At 35.6% G+C, this 25,108-nt stretch overlaps 2 protein-coding genes across 12 annotated transcripts in view; one reads left to right on the top strand and one right to left on the bottom strand.

Moving 5' to 3' along the window:
* ADPRM (ADP-ribose/CDP-alcohol diphosphatase, manganese dependent) overlaps nucleotides 1-25,108 on the bottom strand; it is a 68,315-nt gene that overhangs the window by 28,982 nt on the left and 14,225 nt on the right. For 3 of the 7 annotated variants that reach the window (XR_462305.2, XR_008916458.1, XR_462307.2), the window contains 2 exons: nucleotides 18,191-18,367; nucleotides 1,030-12,566 (listed from right to left, as the gene is read on the bottom strand). The gene's annotated coding sequence lies outside the window, so the exon portion shown is untranslated. Of the gene's footprint in view, nucleotides 1-1,029; nucleotides 12,567-18,166; nucleotides 18,368-25,108 lie in introns of all 7 variants that reach the window. The other 4 variants (XR_008916457.1, XR_008916460.1, XR_008916459.1 and 1 more) reach the window with 2 other exon arrangements.
* TMEM220 (transmembrane protein 220) lies at nucleotides 1,042-25,108 on the top strand. 5 transcript variants are annotated; one of them, XR_008916461.1, is made up of 7 exons: nucleotides 1,042-1,299; nucleotides 3,415-3,444; nucleotides 11,796-11,856; nucleotides 18,416-18,539; nucleotides 20,379-20,430; nucleotides 21,708-21,767; nucleotides 24,613-25,108. XR_008916461.1 is itself a non-coding variant. In XM_007482987.2 (6 exons), the coding sequence occupies exons 1-6, from the start codon at nucleotides 1,042-1,044 to the stop codon at nucleotides 24,638-24,640; spliced, it is 561 nt and encodes a 186-aa protein (XP_007483049.1). In that variant the 3' UTR covers nucleotides 24,641-25,108. The 5 variants fall into 5 exon arrangements, 3 of the variants coding, with proteins under 3 accessions (XP_007483049.1, XP_001380672.2, XP_016286251.1); XR_462304.2 differs by lacking the exon at nucleotides 24,613-25,108 and adding an exon at nucleotides 22,141-22,216; XM_007482987.2 differs by lacking the exon at nucleotides 20,379-20,430.

Below are 25,108 nucleotides of genomic sequence, written 5' to 3'. Positions count from 1 at the left end.
ATGTTGGTGATGGAATATTATTGTGCTGAAAGAATAAAGACATGGAGGAATTCCATGTGAACTGGAATGACCTCCAGGAATTGATGCAGAGCTAAGGAGTAGAACCAGAAGTACATTATGGCACAATCGAATGTAATGGACTTTTCTATCAGCAGCAATGTTCATTCAGAGGAACTTAAGAGAAAACACTATCCATATCCACAGAAAGAACTGTGGAACCAGAAATGCATTAGAAAAATATATGCTTCATCACGTACTGCAATAGGGATCTGATTAGGGTTTTGATGTTAAAAGATCACTCTACTGCATATATGAATAACAGAAATGTTTTGAACAATGATACATGTATAACCCAGTGGAACTGTTTGTCAGCTTTGGGAGGAGAGAGGAGAGGGCAGAAGAAGGGGAGGATTATGAATCATGTAACCATGGAAAAATATTTTAAATAAAATAATAATAAAAAAGAATTCTGACTAATATAATAAATAGTCCTGATTACAAAGGACCAATGATGAAGCCTACTACTTTCATTACTCTCAAAGTTCATAATAAAATAATTTTTTTTAATTATGTATGTTATCCATTACAAAGATAGTATAATACCTATAATACCTTTGGCCTGTCTCTGACCTAGGAAAAAGTCCACTCCCAGGTATAATGGAAAACATTGGTCTGAATTCTGTCTCAGATCCAACTCAAAAATAGATACAAAAATGAAAAAATCTTACTGGGCTGTCGCAGGGGTCAAAGCTAAATTTCAGCGTGAGCATCTGCTCTTTTGAAAATATACTAATCAGTGTATTAGTATAATATGCTAATCAGATTTATCGTTTTGTTGGTCGGGTAGCCTTAAAAGTAACAGAGCAAATATTAATAATGCAAACTAAACTTAAATGTGTTGTGTGTACTTTTTGTTGCTGCTGTTACGGAGAGCTCGTTATTAAATAAAATCACTGCATTAGTCCCGGCTTTGCTGTTCATCATACGGTTACATGGATCTCTATAATACAACAACAATGAACAACAGACCTCAGGAACTCTATGGGTTGCCTCCACGCTTTTCCGGGTCCTTCGGGTCAAACGTCACCAAGCCCTGGGGTGGGAGTGATGTGTGACGTGGGCGTGGTCAGAACGCTGCTCCTCTCCGCGTCACAAACTGCGCTCCTAGAGCCCTCTTACTATCTAGGCCTCCCTTCTGAAGTGGGTGAGATGGCGCTGGAGGGGTTCCCAGCTGAGACCCTATGGAGAAGCTGCAATTTCGTTATGGCCACCTTCTTCTCGCTGGCTGCCTATGTACAGGTCAGCTCAGGCTCAGCCCCAAAAGCCTAATTCCAGATGCAGGCGCAGGTTCTGGTGTCAGCCTGCAGTGGGTCTGTGTCTGTGATTGGTGGGAGAGAGCTGGAAGTGGGGGGAGGGGACTAGAAGAAAGAGGGAGAGGAGAGGATTCCTAAGAAACAGAAGGGAAAACAAGTTGGAGGCAAGGTTGTTGCATTTCATCACCCAGGGTTCAGGAGGAGACGCAGCTAGGGTGGCCCAGTGAATAGAGAGAGCTGGAACCAAAGTCCAAAAGACCCAAGTTCAAATACAATCTCAGATACTAGCTGTGTGTGATCCTGGACAAATCATTGAGCTGCTGTATGCCTCAGTTAACTCATCTATAAAAAGGGGGTAGTAATAGCACCTACCTCTTAGAATTGTTGCCAGGATCAATGAGATGTTTTTAAAGTGCCTTGCAAACCTTAAAGATCTGTATAAATACTATTTATTACTGTTAGGAAGAAATCTTACAGGGAGAAAATTTAATGCCAGAATAAGTAGCAAAACTGGTTATGTAGGAACTCCCTGCAGTTCCTATATAATTTACTCATGGGTGGTGACCAGAGAAGGAGAATGGAGACTGGAGGAAAATGGATGAAGAGATAATAGAGACAGAGGGAGAAACAAAGGAATAAAGACTCAGAGAACGAGTTAAAAATATGGCCTACATGTCGCTGTGCTCCCCAGACGGAAGTGAGAGAAGGCTCCATATGTGCCCTCCAACTTTTATTGGAGAATTTAGGAATGAGGAGTGGGAGGTAACTAATGAACATGTGGCATGGCATAGGCTTTAACATTGGTTGGATTGATCAGGAAATCAAAGTCCAACATGCAACTTGGAAAAGAATGTGTTCTAACAAGGCTTGAGCTAGGACTCTGTGGCTGATAATGTCCTACTCAGGAATACTTTTGTCCTTTGGATTGAAGATTCAGCAATACAATAATCAATAAGTAACATGACCATGAGTCTGGCATATGAATACATAAGATACAATATCCATATATCAATCATTCTTCCAAGATGCTAATATGCCTGGTATGCTACAGGTTATGACTTCCAAATTAATGGTTTTCCCCCTGTACATCACTATTCATGAATATACCTGACACTTTATGACCCCATTTGAGGTTTTCTTGGAAATTGAAGTGGTTTGCCATTTTCTTCTCCTTCCTTACAAATGAGGAAACTGAGGCAAACAGGGTAAAATGGCTTGAGCAGGGTCACACAGCTAGTAAGGAGCTGTGGTTAGATTTGATCTTGGGTCTTCCCAACTCTAGGCCACTTTACCATCTAACACCTCCAGGTCACTTTATCACCTGAATTTCTACTGTCACCTTGGGCAGGCGATTTAATCTTTCTGGATCTGTTTCCTCAATTGCAAAATGAGAAAGTTGACTAAATAATCTGCAAGGTCCTTTTCATTCCAAAAATCTATGTTCCCATGATCTGTAGGCATCTTGAGATGGCTGTGGTTTTTGAATGGGAGGAGCCCAAATAAATTCAGCTGTCAGAGTTGAGTCCTGATATTTATTTGTAGTAATTTTTCATTTAACTGCTTCATACTTCCTGTGAACATCAAGCAACAGCTTCTGAAAACATGGTAGAAAGTGCTTGCCAAATGCCTGTAGGACCTACAGATGGAGGCTGTGGTAAGAGCCCCATTTTGGGAATTAAAGATCTGGTTAAAATTCATAAATACAATTGAAACAGCCTCCACCTAGATTCCTCACCTGTAAAGTGAGAGGTTGTACTAGGTAGATGATCCCTACAGTCTTTTTTAGCTTTAAATCTCATCATGTCCCCCTTGATACCTTTTACCTAATAGCTTCTTATTATTTTCTCAACACTTCTCTATGGTCACCTTCAAACCTTTTTTCTTATCCCTTATCCATTCTAAGCCTGACCTTTAGAGACCCAGGATATTTTTTGTAAATAGTAAAAGCCACCCCGTCATTTTAGCTTGTATGAAAATTTCCTTTAATAAAATAGCTCATTTAACCATCAGGGTAGATTTTATAAATTTGGGATGGAGTGGAATTTGACGATCTTTTCTCTGTGTGCTCTTCTAAGTTTCAATTCCTGTTTTGTTATTACAGATAAATGACCCAGATGCAGAACTGTGGATGGTGAGTATGAATTAAATTTCACATAACACACTATACCCTTCTTTGTCTGGTTCTTTTACCCATCTGAATTTACTTGCATATCAGATGCTTTAAAGCCTTTTTCCATGAAAGGAAAAAAAAAAACCTGATGGCAAACTGTGGATACCTTCTTATATATAAAGTATTTTCTGAAGATTCCCACACATTGGAGTAGCTCTTACTACTTAATTTATTGATGGGAAAGCTGCAGTAGATAGAGAGCCAGGTCTAGGGATAGGAAATACTGGGTTCACATTTGGCCTCAGACACTTCCTAGCTATATGACTGTAGGCAAGTCATTTTCTCCCAACTGTCTAATCTCTTAACCTCTCTTCTGCCTTGGAATAAATACTTAGTATCAATTCTAACTAAGGAAGTAAGGGTTTTATATGAGAAGACTACAAAATGCAACATTAGCTAAATACCCACATCAGTGAAATAACAAATCCTTTAAAATATAGAAATATGAATGAAAACTTGGAGATCTTTATTGCTTTCATCAGTTGCCTTTGGTGAAAGCAGAAAAAGCAGACTTTTTTAAGCTGCTCCAGCAAGCAACTGTTCATATTTTGCTTTCATTTTAGCCTCTAAACATGCAAGTATCAGCTAGCAACTTCTTTAAGACTTATCCTTTTAATTTTGACCAGGAAATCACTTGTACCAGGGTTGTCTTTACTAAGTCTATAAAGGATAATTGCAAAATAAAATCAAAGCATAATATAAAATACTCAGTTCTTCTAAACACTATAATTTGGAATTCATGAGAAAGAGGGATTATTAGAAGTCTTTCCTTTGCAAGTAATTTAGCAAGTAAATGCTGAACTTTGAGTCAAGATTTAGGTTTGATTTTCATCTCTGACAATAGATATGTGACTGTTGCCAGGTAAGTCACCTATTTTCTTTGAGCCTTAATTTCCTCACCATATTGGGGAGGGGGGAGAGGTAGTGGTACTGTTCTGTAGTTTCACTGATATCCAATAAAAGCAAGTAAACAAACAAAACCCCTCCATCTACCAAAGCAGATCAGTAATGATTCAATAATTTTACAGTTGCCTAAGCACTAATAAAGTTAAGTCCAAGAGTCACATAACCAATACATGTTTCACCATAGTGGAAACTTATTAAATGTTGAATCTGTAAAATGGGCATTAAGCTGTTAAAATGTTTAAATCTTAAAGCATTATACATAATTGAGTAGTAGTATAATATTATAGAATATCTTCAATTTATATTTGTAGATCATATTCAGTTCTGTTTGGTCTGAGCAAGCATGGTTATATTACATTTCCAATGAAAGGATTCCTAGATTTCTGCTTTCTTTTGAATTGTGTAGCAATAGAAGTCAGTGATCTGATTTTATTCTAATCATTTTCCATGTACATTGGATTGTTGAATTTAATTCAGTTTAATGATTCAGCAGACTCTTATTATAATACATTTATAATATATGATTTTATTTTGTTATGACATAAATTATATTACTGTCCCCTTCTTCCTGTAGTGGAATGGTGGCCACTGTTAATGTCATCCTCTGAGAGCCAATGAGTTAGTTATATCAGAGATGCCACTGTCTTCTCTAGTCACTGTTTCTCTCTGCCCCAACCTCTATTCCCAAGATTGAGGCAATGGAGAGATCACAGGAGGTGACTGTGACCTTGACTGATCTTAAGTTAGAAAGCATTTTAAGAATATCCAAAGATCAGCCTTCTTAGATGAAATGCCACTTCTCTGCCCCTACAGTCCCTTCCTCTGATGGGTTAGTTCCTCCTTAATCAGGTTTCCCTCAGGTATCTTTCCTAGCCCCTTTTCCCTCCTTTGATTTTTAGCTTTTGTTTGAAGGAAAGGACTTTTGGCTTTCATTAATATCCCCAATGCTTAGCATATAGCCTGGCACATGATTGCTTATTGATTTATTATCCATATTCAGTAAAGAGTCAAATTTGATCGCTGAAATTTTGGTATAAACACCTGCTGAAACAGCTCCCCAAACGAACCAAATATCAGAATTAAAAATAGATTTTACCATATTTATTGAGTGCACAAAGTGAACATTATTGTTTTCCAGGTCCTATTAGACCAGTTTGTAGGACAATTAAAAGTAAATTTAAAAATATCTACCTTGAAACTTAGTATTCATTCAAGGTAAATAAATACATAATTTTGAGGACTTAAGTGAGGACATAACCTGTTTTCAATAGCTGCTGTGAGAAAATTGGTTGCAAAAGTTTTAAAATTGTTCTGTGTTGATAGAATTCAATGTTGAAGGAAGGGACCTTAAAAACCATCTAGTTTAGTCCTTCATTTTATATGCAAGCAAATGGTAGATGTGCCTTACGCAAGATCAAAAGTAGATCCAAAGCCTCTTGACTTCCAGTTCAGTGATATTTCTAGCTCCAGTTCCAATCTTTTGTGCAGTTATATTTAGACTTGTTAGGAATTGTTTCTCTCTTAAAGAAGCCTTTCCCTTCCTAAATGTTTTTTAAAAGGATTTAAAAAACCACTAAAAAGCCTGTTTTAAATCTGAAAGAACTATAGTGACTTAGGAGTGTGGTTATCAAGGTAACTAATAATCAAAAGATCATAATGAAGGGAACAATTATGCTTTCATTTTCTAACTTTATTCTTCTTTTGCTATTGTAAGAAATATAAATTGAGGTTTTTGACTCAATAAGAGAGTTATAAAGTAATTATGTGGTTGACAATATTAAAATATCACGGCTTAAGTCAAAATGACTTTTAGTACCTTTTATTTACAAAGAGGTGGAAAGAGTGAAAGTGGAAAATGTAGATAAAGAGACAGATTCTTAACAAGCCTACCAGCTCTAAGAGCTTCTTCAGCAAAGGGAAGTCCAGTTCAGCACCCTGGCAGGAAGCTTCCTCAAGTCTTGATCTCCACATGGAGTCTTCAGCCAGAAGTCCATCAGTGCAGCTTCCTCCAAAGCCAAAGCAGGAATCTCAGCCACTTACCAGCAAGCTGATGCAGGATCCAGGGAAAGAGTCTCCTCCAAAGCCAAGGAAGCAAGGAGTGATCATCCAGCCTGGCTCACCAATGCAGAGTGAATGAATGACTGAATCCTTAGACTGTTCTTTTTTAAAGCAATTTTCTCAACATCACTTCCTGTCACTCCCCCACCTTACGGGAACCAATCACAGCCTCCCAATTTGCCTAGCACTTTGGGGGGGGGGGGCAGTGGCCTTTGGAGGTGTCACTCTAGTAAGTGACTTGTGAACTCTCATACTTTAATGGTTAAGTAGGGGTGCTTTAACTTATTGATTGATTGTTAAAGGTTGCAGATTGATTTCATTAAAATAGACGAAGTGAGATTTGGGATCCCCAATGAATCATTTAACATAACTAGCTTATACCTCTAAAGATATTCTAGCTAAAGGTACATACAGTATTGTACTTTCTAGGAGGAAACTACAATAGTTGGAGATAAGAGGGAAATAGAAGAGAGAGAGCAAAACCAATGTTCCCTAGGCACATTGACAAAAAGCCAGTTAGGGGTCAGCCCCCTTTGGCATAAGAGTTTACATTCAGAATAAACATTATGTTCAACCCCCTTCAGTTCAGTTCATTACATCCCACAGTTCATTCTGGATCTTTTGATGCAGTATAGGCTTCTTTATGGCACATTCTCTAAACAGTTCACTTTCTTGATTCAGGGAGTTAGAAAGCTTCTTTTCCTGAAATTTCTCTCAAAAATTTTTGAATCTAGAATTTTACAAAAATTATACAATTCCCCCCCCTGAGGAGGGTGTTGACCAACATCAACTAAGGATACATGGTTGAATTCACAAGTCACTTACTAGAGTGACACCTCCAAAGACCACTGCCCCTCCCCCAAGTGCTAGGCAAATTGGGAGGCTGAGATCGGTTCCTGGTTCCCATAAAATGGGGGAGCAACAGGAAGTGACATTGAGAAAACTGCTTTAAAAAGAACAGCCCAAAGATTCAATCATTCACTCTGTATTGGTGAGTCAGGCTGGAGGAGGACTCTTTGTTTCCTTGATTTTGGAGGAGACTCTTTCCCTGTATCCTGCATCAGCTTGCTGGTGTGTAAGAGGGAAATGCCAAAAGGAATGGAAAAGACTGGATTTGAAGAGCTGTCTCAGGAAGAGATGAGATGGAACCCAGCTGCCATCTGGGGATGGGATGGAACTTTCCAGCCAAGCTAAAGGGAGTTGCATTTGGGAAACTAAAGTTTCTTTTCTCCATGGTCTGAAGGGAGAGGGAACTAACTTACTGTGAAGACTACATATATACAGAAGATCCGGTTTTTCATCAGTGATATACCTTTAGCCTAGAGACTTTTCTCTTAGGGAAAAATCCAAGCCTATTCTAAAGAAGACTCCCTGATTCAAATCCCTGAAATCATCTATAGAAGGGAAATAGCTAGGGATTTCCTGTTTCCCTCTATCCTTATTATAATTCAACCCTTTTACCCAAATAAATAGATATTTTGTTTTTTACTAAAGGTTCAATCATATTCAATGTGTTAGGAGAGGAATTACAAAGTACATCATCTAAAGAAGAAGGAGGCTGAGGGGGATTTTCACTTACTCTTTCAGCTTTAGTCAGACCTGACTTCATTGTTAACAGCTCAGCTTGGGGGGAGGGGAGGAAGAAGTGGTGCTACCTTATATTTATTCCCCAAGTATCTGGCAACTCTGATTCCTTCTCAGTTCCCCCACTAATATACTGGTGAGTGCTGAGATTCCTACCTTGGCTTTGGAGGAGACTGCACTGATGGACTTCTGGCTGAAGACTCCATGTGGAAATCAAGACCTGAGGAAGCCTCCTGCCAGGGTGCTGAACTGGACTTCATTTTGCCAGAGAAGCTCTTAGGGCTGTTAGGCTTGTTAAGAATATTGCAGGGAGCCAACAGATGCCCCACTGGTTGACACAGTCACAGTGGGAAGTTGGAAGCTGCAAATCAGCGCCCCCAGACCAAAAAGCCCCACCCTAACCCCCATCTGTGACTTCTCTCTCTCCAATTTTCCCTACTAATGGATTTGTTATGATTATTATTCTCTCCCCAATGCAAGAGAAATAATATGAGAGCAAATACTTATAGGATATATATCTATGTAGATATATATCTAAATTTATACATATATCTCCCACTTTAATCCCCCTAGATTATTATCCTCAAAAGATTGCAATTACAGAATTGAAGCCTATAAGCCCTCCTTTTATTAAGCACAGATACACTCCAAGGCACTACAATAAACACTGGCCAAATTCTTGAGAACCATAATAAATCTTTCCTTACAGTTATCACACTCCAATGAATTTTTTGATGAACAGAAACCAGGCAGCATTGCTAGGCACTTCAAAGTAACACAAGAAAAACAACTTGTAAATTGAGAAAAACCCCAAATCTGGTCTGCTTTAAGTCACCTTTTAACTTTGCACCTAGATAGGAAAATGTTTTGTTATTCATCTCCTAAGCAATTGTGATTGATAGTGAAAGCTGATCAAAAGCACAATAATCCTCTCAGTAGGTCAAGGGATACTAACCTACAAACAACTTTATTCATGTTATTCCTATACATCCCAGAGTATTGTAGAAAGTAGTAAAAGATCACAGAATTCTTTGTTGTAGTAACATCACAAGAGTGTTGTTTAGGTGATATGATAATATTCAGTCAGAATGTAGAATGTCACATATGTAGAAAATTGATTGTGTGTCAAAGAAGTATGTACCTGAAAACCTATATAATAAATGAACCACAGTACTATGGCAGAGCACTGTGTATGATGCCTGCATAATTTGACTGGATTGCCACACCTAGCAGGTGTGAGATTTAAAATAGTGAAGCCCATAAACTGTAGTGATTAAAATAGTGGAAGATATAAATGGTGATAGATATAAGAGAGGGTGAGTAAATTTGACCGCAGAAAATATGTTTCACTACAGTGTCTTGGTTTTAAATCAAATATAAGGTGGTTGCCAGGGTAATATTCCCGATTATTCAAATACCCAAGTCAACTGGGTTTTATAGAGATTTTTAATTAATAATATAATGAGGAATTGGAGAAAGAGAGAAAGAGTAGGAAAGGAATAATTATGAAGGGCCTCAAGCCAAGAGAGAGAATCAGTCAGTCAGTCTTTTAACACTCACCACAAGGTCTGCCTAAACAAGGATTCTAGTGACACCAGGCCAGCTCCATCTCAGCTGACTTCACCAGAGAGCCTTCCAGCCAGAGACTGTTCCAAAGGGCCTCTCTCCAGAGCCTCCAGAGGGACAGAGTCCCCTTAGAGGAGCTCCAGTGAGACCTCCTTAGAGATTGTCCTCCAAGAGCTTTCCTTCTCCAGAGTCTATCTCAAGAGATTCTTCCCAAGAGGTCCTCATCAGAGATCCTCCAAAAGGAATTCTTCCAAAAGGATATATCCTCAAGAGATTCTGCTTTTTCTTATATAGGGGTTTTTCTCCCATGTCACCTCCCCTAAGTCCCTACATCTACCAATCACTGTAGACGCTTTCCAAAGGACTGCCCATCTAAATTCCTGCTAAGTCGACCAATCTCCTCAGTAAGTCTGAATTAGAAAAAATGCTGCTGTGTTGACCAATCTCCTCAGTAAATCTGAATGAGAGAGAAAACACAGCTGAGTCAACTAATCTCATCAAGAGAAAACTTGCCCGACCCTTTTAGGTACCTAGCATCCCATTGTATCAATTCTAAAAACAGGCCTGGCTCAAAGAACTCCTTGCCTTATTATAAGCATGGGTCCAAGTACTTTCATTGTTTAGCAAGGAGTTCTCTCTCCTAAAGCAGTCTTAAGTACGGTTGGAGTAGAGGTCCTCCTGGCGAGTTCTCACATCAAAATGGGGAATGTTTCTCAGTAGGGAATTTGTTCCAATTAAGAATTCCCCGATGGGGAAAATTCTAAAATTCACAAGTCTGAGAGATTTTAAGGTTTACACAGATCTCAATAGATTCTGTCTCTTTATCTACATTTTCCACTTTCACTCTTTTCACCTCTTTGTAAATAAAAGCTACTAAAAGTCATTTTGACTTAAACCATGATGTTTTTAAATCAGAGAAAATTTAAAATAATACTTTGTAACTCTCTGAGTCAAAACCCCCAATTTATATTACTTATACTGTGATTGATAGTACTAAGTAGGTGCTGAATCGGAAAATGTTTCAGGTTTCCCATGAGATTAGATTGACAGAGAAAGAGTTAAATTAAAAGCTGGTAAGATACTTCATATTTTCTTTTAAATAAGCATCCAGATTGGTCTGAAGTAAGTAGTAAGCTTAAGTGTAAATAACACCTAGGTATGAGCTCTAGGCTCCTTTTACCTCTAAAATACTATGAGAAAGGTTCATCTTAAAGTAGAAAAGAAAGTCAAGATTTATTAAAGTAAGTTATTAACAGTTGAGTTTTCTAGTAGGTCCCTTGTTTAGCTTACATTTTACATTACTATGTCAATATTTTGTCATTAAAAATTTCCTAAAATAAGCAAGTTATGGTTCAGGCATGTTTTGGAAGCCCAAATCTATTGAGAACATAAGGCAGGGGTCCCCAAACTTTTTATACAGAGGGCCAGTTCACTGCCCCTCAGACCGTTAAGAGGGCTGGACTATAAAAACCTAACCCAAACCCTAACTCTAACCCTACCCGGGAAGCAGTATCCCCTCCCCTAGATCGCCACTCACCATGCTGACATCTTCCATCTTGCAGCCACATAATCCTTTGTGTAGTGCCTCATTCTAAGGCTCCATGCAAAGGATTATGTCACTGGAAGTAGTACTGTGAGTGACGCTGTGGCTGCGCTTTGTGGAGCCACCACATACAGTGTTCCTCTCACTGACCACCAATGAAAGAGGTGCCCCTTCCAGAAGTATGGTGGGGGCCGGATATATGGCCTCATAAGGCATAACTGTGTTTGTAGTGCTCCTTTTCATAGCATGCTAATAGTTTCAAACTGGAAAACTGGATCTTCATGGGCATTTGAAGCAGTATAGTATAATGGAAAGAGCACTGGATTCAGTCATCAATGGTCCTAGCTCCAAATCCAGGTTCTGCCATACTTATCTGTGTGATCCTGGGCTAGAAGACTGAACCTATCTGAGCTTCAGGTTTTCTCAATTATAAAAAGAAGGGTTTAGTATGATAACTTCTAAGGTCCATTCAAACTCTATCCATAATCCCATGATGTCCAGAAGTTACTCAAACTTAATTAAGGACAATGACAGCAAGTGATTCTATCTTCCTTCCTTCCTGTATCCTTTGAAAGATTTGTACTCTAGGTCCATTCCCTATGCTAAATAATTCTATAATTGTGTGATACTTGGGAATATTCTGTTTTGCTAACAGGTTATATACATGATACCTGCTATCCTTACTCTACTTGTTGGACTTAATCCTCTGACCACAGGTATGAAATTGACTTTTGAATTAAGCTAAAGCAATCTTCTGACCACAGGTATGAAACTTGTTTTTGAACTAAGCTAAAGCAATTTTATTACCTTTACTATAAAAATGAGAATCATCCTTGCTTAACTCCTGAAAGGAAATGAGGCAATCTAGATTCATGGTTACTTTGTCTTATAATCATTTTTCTCTTTGAGAGTAAAATGAGTCCATGAGTTCTACCTAAATTGTTTTTATTCTCTTCTTTTAATTTCTCAAGTACTCATAAATTTCACCTCCTCAGATTTATTCTCTGATCTTCAGAAATCCAAAACCTTCAAAATTTTCAATTCTCCAGTACATTTTCTTCTTTCAATTTCTCCTACAGGTCCTCCTTCCAGAAAGGACATTTATATCTTTAGTGAATACTAAAGATTGTGTTCTATATCCATAATTTTAATGGTTTTGTACATTATTATTGAGCATAGAAATTTCCTTCAGTAATTTTCCATATCTTTGGCAGTGATCATCAAATGTTTCCCTCAGGCAAAATTAAACATTTATTTAATGAGGCTAAATTTTATTGTTCATTACTGAAAATATCACACACTAAGTGAGATTTGGGGGTATTCTAGTATCTTTAACAAGTGAGATGAGTAGTTGGTTGCTCTGGGTTGTTTGTTGATCCTTCTAAGGTTACTATCACAGATAATTTGGATCATTCATTTCCTTAGCCTAGAAAGAGGAAAGGAAAACAGAATCAAAGTCAATGAAATTATAAAGGGCATGAATAGTCAATTGTTTATAAATATCAGACTAGAACCAGAGAAAACTCTGTGAAGCTTGATAAAATAAATTGTTTTAGAACAATTAAAGAAGTATTTTATACTCTGGATAGTAAGCAATATAGAAGTATTGTACTTTTAAGAGATGAGTAATTTAAATGGATTCCAAAAGGGTTTAGGTTAAATGCACTTAAAATTATATCCTTTATTTTTTGAGATAGTTACGGTGTCCTTCTCACTTATCCATTAATGACTCTTTCAGAGACAGAGTATATGACCTATGCCGAATGGCATTTTTAATGTTTTGTTGTCCAGAAAGTAAGACCATCTGGGCAATCTGGCTAAATGCTAGGAATTCCTTTTCTTAAAAAAAATTTTTTTTTAAATTCTGAACTTAACAAATGACATAAATGTGCATTTTCCTACATATAAAATAGAATAGAAAAAGGGGATTGTTTCTTAAACCATGAATCTCTATTGGGTACACAGATAAGCAGGTCAACTTTTACATATAATAAATTGAACATATACTTTTCTAAATGGTACTGTTTATCTAATGCTTAGCATATTGCCTAGAACATAGTAAGTACATAAATGCTTGATGACTAGATTTATCTGTGTTCCCTTCTGGTTTTCATTATGTTATTTTCTGTGTATTTTTAAAAATTCTTGTTTTCTTTTCTTCTTGGAAATTATATTATTTTAAGTCCTCTTCACCCAACTTTCCTCTTTCATTAAAAAAAACAAAAACCACAACAAATATATATAGTCAAACAAAATAAATTCCCATGTTGACCATGTCCAAAAATATGTCTCATTTTTTACCTTGCATCTATCACCTCTCCCTCAGGAGGATGGGTAGGATGCTTCATCACCGATCTTCTATAGTCATTGATGGTCATTGCAGTAAACAAATTGCAGTCTTTTGAAGCTATTTTTCTTTACAATACTATTGATATTATAGAAATTATTCCCTGGGTTTGGCTAAACTTAATCTGCATCAATTCTTATAAATCTCTTTGGGTTTTTCTGAAATAATTTGTAATTTCTTAGAGTGCCATAAAATTTCTTTACATTAATATACCACAGATTATTTAATAGTTCTCCAGTTGATGAACACTCTATAAATGGGAAATTTTGCGATAATAAAGAGCTGCTATAATTGTTCTTGGATATGTGGCTCCCTTTCCTACCACTCTGGGGTATAGACTGAGTAGTGGTATCATTAGGTCAAAGGATATATACAATACAATGAATTTCTGGGCATAGTAACAAATTGCTATTTGCCATATTAAGGAATTTATTTTTTTTTATATCCATGATTTTGTGTTTTTAACAAATATAGGTATTTTTGTTGTTCAATGATGTCCAACTCTATGTGACCCCATGGATTTAAATGGCAAACTACTCTAGTATCTTTGCCATTTTCTTTTCTAGTGTGTCCCTGTATTACAAATGAAGAACTGAGGCAAATACTGGTTAATTAACTTGCCCAATGTCACAGTAAGTGTCTGAGGCCAGTTTTGAGCTCAGATTTTCCTGCCTAGGCCTGGTGCTCAATCCACTTCCATTACCAGTTGCTGAAAAAATAGGTATTACATTCTGTAAAAAGCTTTTTCTGTACCTTTTAATATAATCATGCAGTTTAAAATTTTTTCTTAATAATATGATCTATCATGTTTATAGTTTTTCTAAGACTAATCTTGTATTCTTTATATATATATATGTATCCAACCTGATTATTATATATTGTCTTTTTATGTGTTGTTATATTGTTTTTGTTATTATTTTACTTAAAATTTTTACTTTTCCCCTGGGTTAGGTATCAAGACTATATTTGTATTATAAAAGGAACTTGATTGAACCCCTTTCTTATTTTTACAAACAGCTTTTATAACATTGCAATTCAATATTTGATAGAGTTCTTTTATAAATTCATGGAGCATTGCCATCCTCTGACCACAACCTCATTCCTATTGGAGCTCATTTACGGTTCATTCAGTTTCTTTCTCTGATATTAGATTATTTAAATTCTGTTTTGTCTTTTTTTTTGCTTTATGTTCATATATTCATCCATTTCATGTCAGTTTTTGTTGACACAATTGGGCAAAATAGTTGCTAATAATTTTTCTTTTTTAAACCCTTGCGTTCCATTTTGGAGTCAATATTGTGTATTGGCAATGTATAGGCAATGGGGGTCAAGTGACTTGCCCAGTGTCACACAGCTGGGAAGTGTCTGAGGCCAGATTTGAACCTAGTACCTCCCATCTCTAGGCCTGGCTCTCAATCCACTGAGCCACCCAGCTGCCCCCTGTTGCTAATAATTTTTGTCTTCTTTTATCTGTTGTGGATTCTTCTGACACTAACAATGTGATTTTTCCATCTCTTTTTAAAAATTAGATTGTTTTATTTTTTTTCTTAAAAAGATTTAATTCTTTAATTATCATTATTCTTTGACTTTCAATTTTGTTAATCTATTGTTATTTTCCAGCCCTGAATATGTAAGTTAATAGGTAGAATTGTCATTTTCATCAGATTGACTTAGTCTATCCATGAGCAATTTATATTTCTCCTGTCTTTATATGTGTGAAGTGTTCAGTAATTGTGCTATGATAGTCCTTGGATTTATCTTGGCAGGTAGACTCCCAAATATTTTAAAGGGAATTTCTTTCTATCTTTTCTTGCTGGGTTTTGTTGATAATACACAGTAATGCTGACTTATTTTATATCCTATAACTTTGCTAAAGTTGATAATTGTTCCATGGTTTTTAATTTTTATTTTCTAAGGTTACCAATGTATACTGACATATTATTTGCAAAGAATCATAGTTTTGTTTCCTCATTGCCTATGTTTATTACTTTTATTTCTTCTGTCTTTTTGCTTTAGTTAGAATTTCTCATGCAATATTAAATAATAGGGGTGACAATGGAAAAATGCTTCATCCCTGATCTTATTGGGAAGTCTTTTAGTTAATTTCCAGTATAGATAATGCTTTTTCTTGGTTTTGGATAAATATTATTTATTTTAAGAAAAGATCCATTGATACCTATGCTTTTCTAGTGTTTTTAGAATTTTATTTTTGCTTAATGCAGCTATTTTAATAATAACATGAGCTATTTAAAAAAAATAATTAATTTAGAATATTTTCTCATGGTTACATGATTTATGTTCTTTCCCTTCCCTCCTTCCTCTCCCCTCCCATAGCCACTGAGTTTTACATGTATCATTGTTCAGAAACTATTTCCGTATTATTAATATTTGCAATAAAGTAATCATTTAAAGTCAATATCCCCAATCATGTCCCCATTGAACCATTAATGAGATATTTTCAATAGCCCAAATGTTTTTGTAAAACTGGGGAGGTTTCAGAGAACTGGGCCAGAACATATAAGATGATATAACTTAATGCATTAGTAGTAGAATAGTAAGGTGTGTTAATACATATTTTAAAGACTGAACAAAGCAGTTCTTCCTATCAGCCAATCTCTAAGCAGGTGATTGAACTGGATAGAATGAGCTAATGAAACCAAGTAAACTGTCCACTCAATAAGCTAACTTTTTATTATTTGCTTCTGACTCAAGAGCAGGAGAAGACCAATCAATAAATATTAGAGTATCAACTATGTGCCAGACATTCTGCTATAGCCTAGGAATACAGGTACAATGAATGAAAAGATCCCTTATGAGTTTATATTCTAATTTAATTTAATCCCCTCAATTGCATGTAAAAAGTTTCCAACATTTTTTTTAAACCCTTACTTTCTGTCTTAGAACCAATGCTATGTATTGATTCTAAGGCAGAAGAGTGGTAAGGGCTAAGCAATGGGGGTCAAATGACTTGCCCAGGGTCACACAGCTAGGAAGTGTCTGAGCTCATATTTGAACCTAAGACCTCCTATCCCTGGGTCTGGCTCTCAATCCACTGAGCTACTCAGCTGCCCCCCCAACATTTTTCAAAGAATATTGAGTCCTGAATTCTCTCTCCCTTCCCCCAATCTCATATAGGTTTTACATATGCAATCATGTAAATAATTTTTCCATATTAATTCTTTTGTGGAAAGAAACTCAAATAGAAAAAAAAATCAAGAAAGTGAAGAAAGTTTGCTTTGGTCTGGATTCAGATTCAATTTTTTTCCTTTGGAAGTAGATTGCATTTTTAGCATGAGTCCATTGGGATAGTTTTGAATCACTGTATTGCTGAGAATAGGTATTGTTCACTGTAGTCTTATCACTGTTTAATGTTCTTCTGGTTCTACTTATTTCACACTGCTTCAGTTTGTGTTAAGTCTTTCTAGGTTTTTCTGAGCATCTTACACTACAATAGTATTCTATTACAACCATATGCAATAGCTTATTTAGCCATTCCCTAAGTGATGGATATCCTCTCACTTTCCAAATATTTGTCCCCACAAAAAGAGCTGCTTTAAATATTTTTGTATATGTAAGTACCACCACCTCCCCTTGTTTTTTTAAATCTCTTTGGGATACAAATCTAGTAATGGGATTGCTGGGTTAAAGGGTATGTACTCTTTTATAGCCCTTGGGGCATAGGTCCAAATTGCTCTCCTGAATGATTGAATCAGTTTATCACTCCCCCCAATACTGCCTTCATGTCTCAGCTTTCCCATATCTCTTCCAAGTTTTGTCATTTTCCTTTTTTTGTCATAATAGCCAATCTGATAGGTATGGGATAATATCTCAGAATTGCTTTAATTTGTATTTCTCTAAAAATGATTGAGCATTTTTTGAGGTACATTCTAATATGGAAGACATGTATACAAACATCTGTAGCATAAATAAATGTATATTATATATATATATATACATATACAGTATTTAAATATAAGGTACTCTATAGGAATGACAGTAGCAGTTTTGAGGATCAAGAAAGGTAATAGTGTTTGAGTTCCATCTTGAAGAGAGATTAGAATCTCTAAGAACAAAGGGCATTTCAGGCATGGAAGATGACCATTGAGTGAAGAATAGAAGTCAAATTTCACTAGATTAGAGGGTGAAAAGGGAAATAATGTAGACTTGAGGCAGAAAAGGTAGATTAGGGTAGATTGTGAATGGCTTTATAAAAGTTATACAGAACAATTTTGTTCTAGAGATAATAGGAAGCTGTTGGAGTTAGTTGAGTACAGGACTTTATGGTCAGATGGGCACTAAAAGTAAATTGCTTTGGTTTGTAGAATGGACTGGAGTAGTAAGAGATTTGAGGCAGGGAGGACACAACTTTGGATTTCGGTATACAATTATTTCCTGTTCTATTCATCCTTCAAACTGTAGATTCAAACCTCCTTCCTTTATAAATTCTTTCCAGACGTACTTCAACTCCAATAATTATATCCTTCTTCTGATACTCTGATATTTATAATCTTTAACACTTATTTGAATGTTGCTTTCAAATTATTTTCTAGCTATCTCATATGTATATATATTTTATCTCCCCAAGTAGACTGTAAGTAAAAGCTACCTTCCATTTATTTTTCATAATAAATACTTATAGAAGTAACATATTACATCCTGGTAGAGAAAAGTTTTCTCACCTAGCCATTGCAGTGACTTCTTACCATTTATTCTCCATACTGGCAGTCAATTTTTCACTGATGCTTCTTCCACAAATGGATTGTCTGAGTGCAGCACCCAATTAAAAGTTTGCCTTGAATACCTGGCATCAGACTATCATTGTTAAATAAGGCAGCTGTCAAAAATCCATACTTTTGATTTTCTCCTTATAGAATGTCCTCCTGAAAGACATGTGGTCATGATTTATTAATTAGCATTGTTTTTCCTAGGCAATTTTATCTGGAAGAGCCTTACCAGGCTACACTTATTCCTTTGCACTCTGAGAACAATTAACTTGGGCTTCTACCTCTTCCTTCATATGGACAGGAACATCTTACATGAGGAGGAAGGCAGGTGAGCAATGACTTTTGGTAAGTTTGCTTTAAATAGGTAGGAAGTTAAGAAGTCTTTACTTAGATTAATGTATTTTAAATCAACTTTTGATCAATTAACAGAAATATATTTTCTCTTTCTCCCACCTATCCCTCCACATGTACTGAACAAACAAAAAAACTTATAACAAATATGCAGTAAGGAAGTGATTTCCATAGTGCCCATGATTCATTCTACACTGTGAGGAAGTGGTATCATGCTTCAGAATTGATCCTGGGGAATCATGGATGGTCATTGTGTTAATGAGTTCTTCAGTCTTTCAAGATTGTCTTTATAATTTGTTGTTACATTTTATATTGTTTTAGATCTGCTCACTTCACTATTAGTTCATGTCTTCCCAAGTTTCTCTTCATCCATTCCTTTCATCATTTCTTATAGCAAAAAGCATTCCATTATATTCACATACTATAATTTCTTTAGCCACTTGTTCCTCAGTTGTGGACAACCCCTTAAAGTTCTTTGTCTCAATATCCCTGAACAATCTGCAGGGATCTATGAGAAACAAAACAAAACAAAACAAAACTGGCCTCAAGCAGAGGACAAACTGTGGGAGTAAAAACACGGAGGAAAAGCAACTGTTTGACTACAGGGGTGGAGGGGATATGATTGAGGAGAGATGCTAAATGAGCACCCTAATGCAAATACCAACAAGGAAATGGGTTCGGAGCAAGGACACATGTGATACCCAGTGGAATTAAGCGTTGGCTAGGGGACGGGTGGTCGGAGGAGGGGGAGGGGGAAGGAAAAGAAAATGATCTATGTTTCCAATGAATAATGTATGAAAATGACCAAATAAAATAATGGTTAAAAAAAAAATAAAGTTCTTTGTCTCTAAAAAAAGAGAGCTGCTATACATAGGACAGATAGGTGAATAGAGAACCAGGCCTGGAGACAAGAAGTACTGGGTTCAAATCTGACTTATGAGCAGTGTGACCCTGAGCAAATCAACCCAATTGTCTAGCCTTTTCCACTCTTCTGCCTTGGATCCTATACTTAGTATTGATAAATATTTCTATGTATTTTATACAGTCTTTCTTTGATCTCTTTGGGGTATAGACCTAGAAGTAGTACTGAAATGGGTATGCATAGGTTAATAATTTTTTGGGGGGGGTAGTTTTAAATTATTTTCTAGAATTATGAACAATTCATAGATTTACTAGTAGTCTTATCTTTGTATAGATCTTTACGTTTCAAAACATTTTTACATTATCACATGTGATTGCTACAATCCCTATGGGCTAAGTATGACAGGTTGTGTCCCTGTAACAAAACTGAGCAGCTTGTGGTGCTAGTTTTCAAATCCAGATCTTCTGATTCCCAACTCCAGAGGTCTTTCTATAGTAACACAGTGCCTTCCCAGAGTAATCACTGCATGTCATGGAACTGAATGCAGTTCTCTCAAACAATAGGCAGAAAAACTCACCACCGTATCAATATACAATCCTACAAGCTAAGTAAATTCTTAAACTGATTCTGATGCATAGAACCACAAATGATCCACAATATTTTGAGTTGTCTATTTACTGTTGAAATGGTTCCTTTTTCAGCATTCTGTTTTAGTTCTAGTTTAAGCTAAATTCTCAATAATTTCTTAGTTTAATCAATATTAATCAACCAAATAGTAACAACTGAAGTCTAACACTAATGAAAATTTCATGATCTATGCCTGTTTCCTATGTGCTTGGTAGTCTCTTTCCATCAGCCTTTCCTAATGCCTATGTATACATATCCCTACTATACTAACCTGATAAATCTCTATAGCTAATATTCTGTTCTTATACCCTTGATCCTGATTTGTAGCTCACTTCTTCCCCATTTACTTGCCAACTATTGAAATTCAGAGATTTAACAGGTAAATTTTACTGCTTCTTCCCCTTTTTTTTCACCCATTAGTTTCTCTTTCTGCTTCCAGATCACATTCAGTACAGTCTAGGTCTATTCCCAAACTGCCACAAGATAAAAAGTTACTGCTTCACTGATGAACCTGAAAATAAATTCTTTTTCTTTGCCTCTCTCTCTATACACAAACACACATACTTGTGTGCATGTACATATAAATAAAACTCTTGAATGAACAAAGTATTGAATCTGGGGATATGAAAGGAAAAGGAATAGAAAGGATGGGAAAAACCTAGTTTTTTCAAGCCCTGTACATATTCACTAACTTTGGCTTTTAATTGTCTTTCTAAGTTAAAAAACATATTTGATCATAACTCACAATAATATATAACTCCATCTAAAAGAGCATGTGCTCTTTAGTAATCACAGATTTCTTCAGTGGTCACCCCTCCTCACTGACAGATGGCTAACTCAATCTGCATCAATAAATAGTTCTTGAAATTTGATCTGGTCTTATTGTAGAACTTTCTTTTCTAGACCTATAATTTCACCTGTGTAAGTCACTCCCAGTAAATAATTTCCCTTATTATTAATAATAGCAATAGTTAACATTAATAGAGAACATAGAATTCTCCAAAATGCTTTCCATATATTATCTCATTTTATCCTTATAACAGTCCTGTGAAATAAATCTATTGCCATCTACACTTTACAAATGGAGAGGCTAAGAAATTGTTAGGTGACTTCCCCTGGCTCATACTGGTACTAAATGTTTGAGGTGGGATTTGAACATGGGTTTTCCTGACTCCAATTTTTAGAGAATTGTCTGTGGGGGTGAGAAGAGAAGTGTTTTGCCCAACTTCATATAGCCACTGTGCAAAAGAGACAATTTTTGTAATGTATAATTTCGTATGTTAGATTCACTATTTTAAAAAATCATTGCAGGAAATAGGAATCACACTTCCTTGGTTCTTGTTTAGTAGCACAGTGCCTGACATATATTAGGGTAATGATAAATTCTTGTTGAATCACTGATTTAACCTTTTTGTTTGTGTTTCTGGTGTTTTTTTTTTAACTTTCTCACAAATGGAGAGTCATTTCTCTTTATTTTTGTAATTCTCTAACTCCTGAATTAAGTGACTAATGAATCATCATCTTTAGGAGTTACATATATTGAGGCGAGGTGTCCAGTGAAAAATTAGTATTAGAGGAATCTTGGATTCCTCATTTCAACTTTTCATTTTTTCTTAATCACTTAAAAATATAAAAATACTATACTTTTCTTCTTAGGGAGCTGTTTGGACTTGGGATTATTATAGTATGGCTGAGTCTTTGCCACATCTCAACAAAGTAAGTTTTCAACTCAATAATTTAAAATTAGGGAACCTCAGGACTAGCAAACCAAGTACTATTGATGAAAATGCTGGTGAGGGAAAGAGTTTTAAAAGTACTTAAAACAAGTGCTAATTGGCTTTGTGATGTAAGACTACTATGTTATAAGAAGTAGCAGAGTTATTATTAATCTTAGATGTTAAAGAAATCTCTTGGAAATCATGGCATACTTTAATAAGTTTTACTTTGCCTAAACATTTTACCAATAAATAAAACAGTATATGAAAGTATATATTCATTGCACCTGTTTTGATCTTTGGCCATATATCAAAAGCACTTTTGATAGGATAGATTTTAATTAAAATAACATTGATCTTTTGTTTCTTTCTAGAAATCCAACTGGTAGAAGAGTTCAAATGGTTGTTGCCATTACTATTTCTCTTTGCCCATTTATCGCATGGGTCTACATATATGTAAACAAAGAGACACGTTCCACATGGCCAACACACTGCAAGACAGTCATTTAGATGAATTTTATCATCTATTTCACAAAATGGATATTTTCATAAATCTGTTATTAAATTTGATTACAAACTAGTCAATTTAAGTAATAGTTTGATATGATTTAGGAAGTAATAGTAAAAGATTTTGGCCCAAGAGCTCTTTAAGAATTGACTGATTATAATAGTCATAAGAGTAGATAGAAATAATAAGTCATTGGAAGCCTTTTCTAAAAAGGAAAGTGCTATGAGGCAGTGGAAAGAACACTGAACTGAGTCATGGGTTTTGACTACTATTCTGAGCTATTATTATATAGTAATTGCGAGATGAGTCATTTATTTTCTCTGGGCCCGTTTCTTCATTTTTAAGATGGCAATAACATTAAATGTACAACCTCACAAAATTGTGAAGAAAGCTCTCTCTAAACAGTAAAGAGTGTTAAAAAAAATGCGCTATTCAAAAAATAATTAAAAAGGAGAAAGGACCTACTTATACAAAAATATTTTTAGCAGCTCTTTTTGTAGTGGCAAAGAATAGGAAATTGAGGGGATGTCCCTGGGTAATGGCTGAACAAATTGTGGTACATGCTGGTGATAGAATACTATTTTTACTATAAGAAGTGATAAGATCATTTCAGAAAAGGCTGAAAAGATCTGCAGGAACAGATGTGGAGTGAAATAAGCAGAATTGGGAGAAGATTGCATACAGTAATAGCAATATTGTATGATGATCATCTGTGAAAACTTGGCTATTCTCAGCATCGTAATTATCTGGGACCATTCTGAAAGATATATGATGGGGAATGCTATCCACTTCCAGAGAAAGAAGTGTTGGAGTCATCTTTCACATAAATGTTTTTATGGTTTTATTTTGGGGTTTTGGTTATGAGTATGCTCTTACAAAAATGACCAATATGGAAGAGTGTTTTGTATGACAAAAATAAAATTAAAAAAACATCAGAATAAAAAAAAAAACTTGGACCACTACATTACTTGGGCAACCTCTCTTTATTTCTTCATCTAAAAATACCTTCCTATCCACCTCATAAAATTATTTTGATTAAAATAAGGTAATATGTAGAAACTAAAAAATATAAGCACTCTTCAAACTAAGGGTAGCATGATTATTACTTAGGGGTTTTGAAATTATAAAAAGAGCACAGGAAGGAAAAAATGCCTTAAATATATTTCCAAGACAAGGAACAGAGAGATCCATGAATGGTTCACCATACTGAACCAGTATAAAATAGCGCATCTCAGGTATTCATTATACTGTTAAGGCTGAGAAAAATACAGAGGAATGTTTATTTTGGAGAATGAAAAAGAGGTTTGCTATGATAGGGAATCTTAAGGGCAGATCAGGAAATAAGAAAGGGATTGTCCACGACATCCTAAAAAAGAAAGACCAAAGTCTAGACATGAATTTTGTTTAGGAAAGAACTCAATGAAAATAGATGCAGCTTTTTAAGACTTGAAAAATAGCATTATTAATCAATTAAATAATTAGAATGTAAAATAACTGCTATTATGAACTTTCTCCAAAGCCTGAATAATTTTATATCATTGTGGTAAATTTTTAAATGATATGTTCATAGAACATTGGATAAGTTGACCTATATGATAGATATTATTTTATTGATTTTATTTTTTATTATTGATTTTATTTAGGAGACTGAGGTCTAGTGAAGTGACTTGATCAAGTTGCTTTATAAAGCACCAAATAGCATTTTTACGAGGCTTTGAGTAATCAAATGTATATTGATCTTCTAATGTAGCTGTGATATTCATATGAACTGCACTCATTTCATACATAACTGATTTTGTTAGTCACAACTGACATGGAAAATGTCCATATGCAAACTGACAAACTATGACCAAACAATGAAATTACCTTTAAAAACCTGCTTCTTGTATGAAAAAGAGTAAGGCTTTTATAAGTTCTGCATTTTCTATTTTACCTCAATACAATTCTTTTTTAAAAGCCTCAGTCAAATGAGGACAGATCTCATTTGTCACTTTGTAGATAGGTTCATCTTAGCCTTCTTCATATATGCCAGTTTGCCTCAAAAGCCATTTTTCTAAGAGTGTTTCAGGGAATAAGATAATTAATTCCTATGATGGAAATAAGTGCAAGGGATGGTGCTATTTCTTGGTATGGAGATGGAAAAAAATACATATAGGTCCTGCCCTCAAGGTACTTATAACATGATATACTAGAAAGAGTACTTAAGTTGGAATCATAAGTCCTGAGTTCAAGTCATTTAAGAAAACAGGGTCAGAGGAGTTATATGAAGAATGGAATAACAGAATAATAGATTTAGAATTGGAAAGCATGTTAAAATACCTAATTTGATTTTATTTAGGAGACTGAGGCCCAGTGAAGTTAAGTGACTTGCTCAAGCCCACACAAGAAGGAACAGCAAAATTTCAACCCAGATTATCAGCTACCAATCCAGCACACTTTATGCTACCCCAAATCTCAGGTTGTATGGAAAGTGTTTTGCAAACTCAAAAGCTGAGCTTTGAAGCACTAGTCAAAACTAATGTATATTTTGGATAGTGCTACTTTGGCTGCAGGAGAAATGGTGATGGCTGAACCACTTGGCCAAGAGGTTTTTTAGATATTCAGTCACAGCTAACATCTGCTTTTTTGTGTTCTGTGCACTTAGTTTGGGTTAGGGTTGGCTAAGTGTTTTGACCGAAAAAGTTATAGAAGGGACACTTCATTCTGGCAGAAGGAATACCACATTCTTTTCCATCAACTGCAATGAAGTTTTATGAATTGAGGGGACATTAGACAAAGTGAATCTTAAAATCTTATGCTTTGGCCAATAAAGTATTTTTTTTTTCAAAGTGGTA

Source organism: Monodelphis domestica, chromosome 2 (genome assembly GCF_027887165.1).
Source record: "Monodelphis domestica isolate mMonDom1 chromosome 2, mMonDom1.pri, whole genome shotgun sequence".
NCBI classification, from domain to species: Eukaryota; Metazoa; Chordata; class Mammalia; order Didelphimorphia; family Didelphidae; genus Monodelphis; species Monodelphis domestica.
The sequence above is the reverse complement of the archived record's forward strand: the minus strand, read 5'-3'. Positions and strand labels throughout refer to the sequence as shown.

Excerpts from the sequence above, each read along its gene's own strand:
- TMEM220 (XM_001380635.4), top strand. The coding sequence starts at position 1,042 with ATGGGTTGCCTCCACGCTTTTCCGGGTCCTTCGGGTCAAACGTCACCA. Across the intron at positions 11,857-18,415 it reads ACTTAATCCTCTGACCACAG|GCAATTTTATCTGGAAGAGC; the intron begins GTATGAAATTGA and ends TGTTTTTCCTAG. Across the intron at positions 18,540-21,707 it reads TTACATGAGGAGGAAGGCAG|GGAGCTGTTTGGACTTGGGA; the intron begins GTGAGCAATGAC and ends TTTTCTTCTTAG.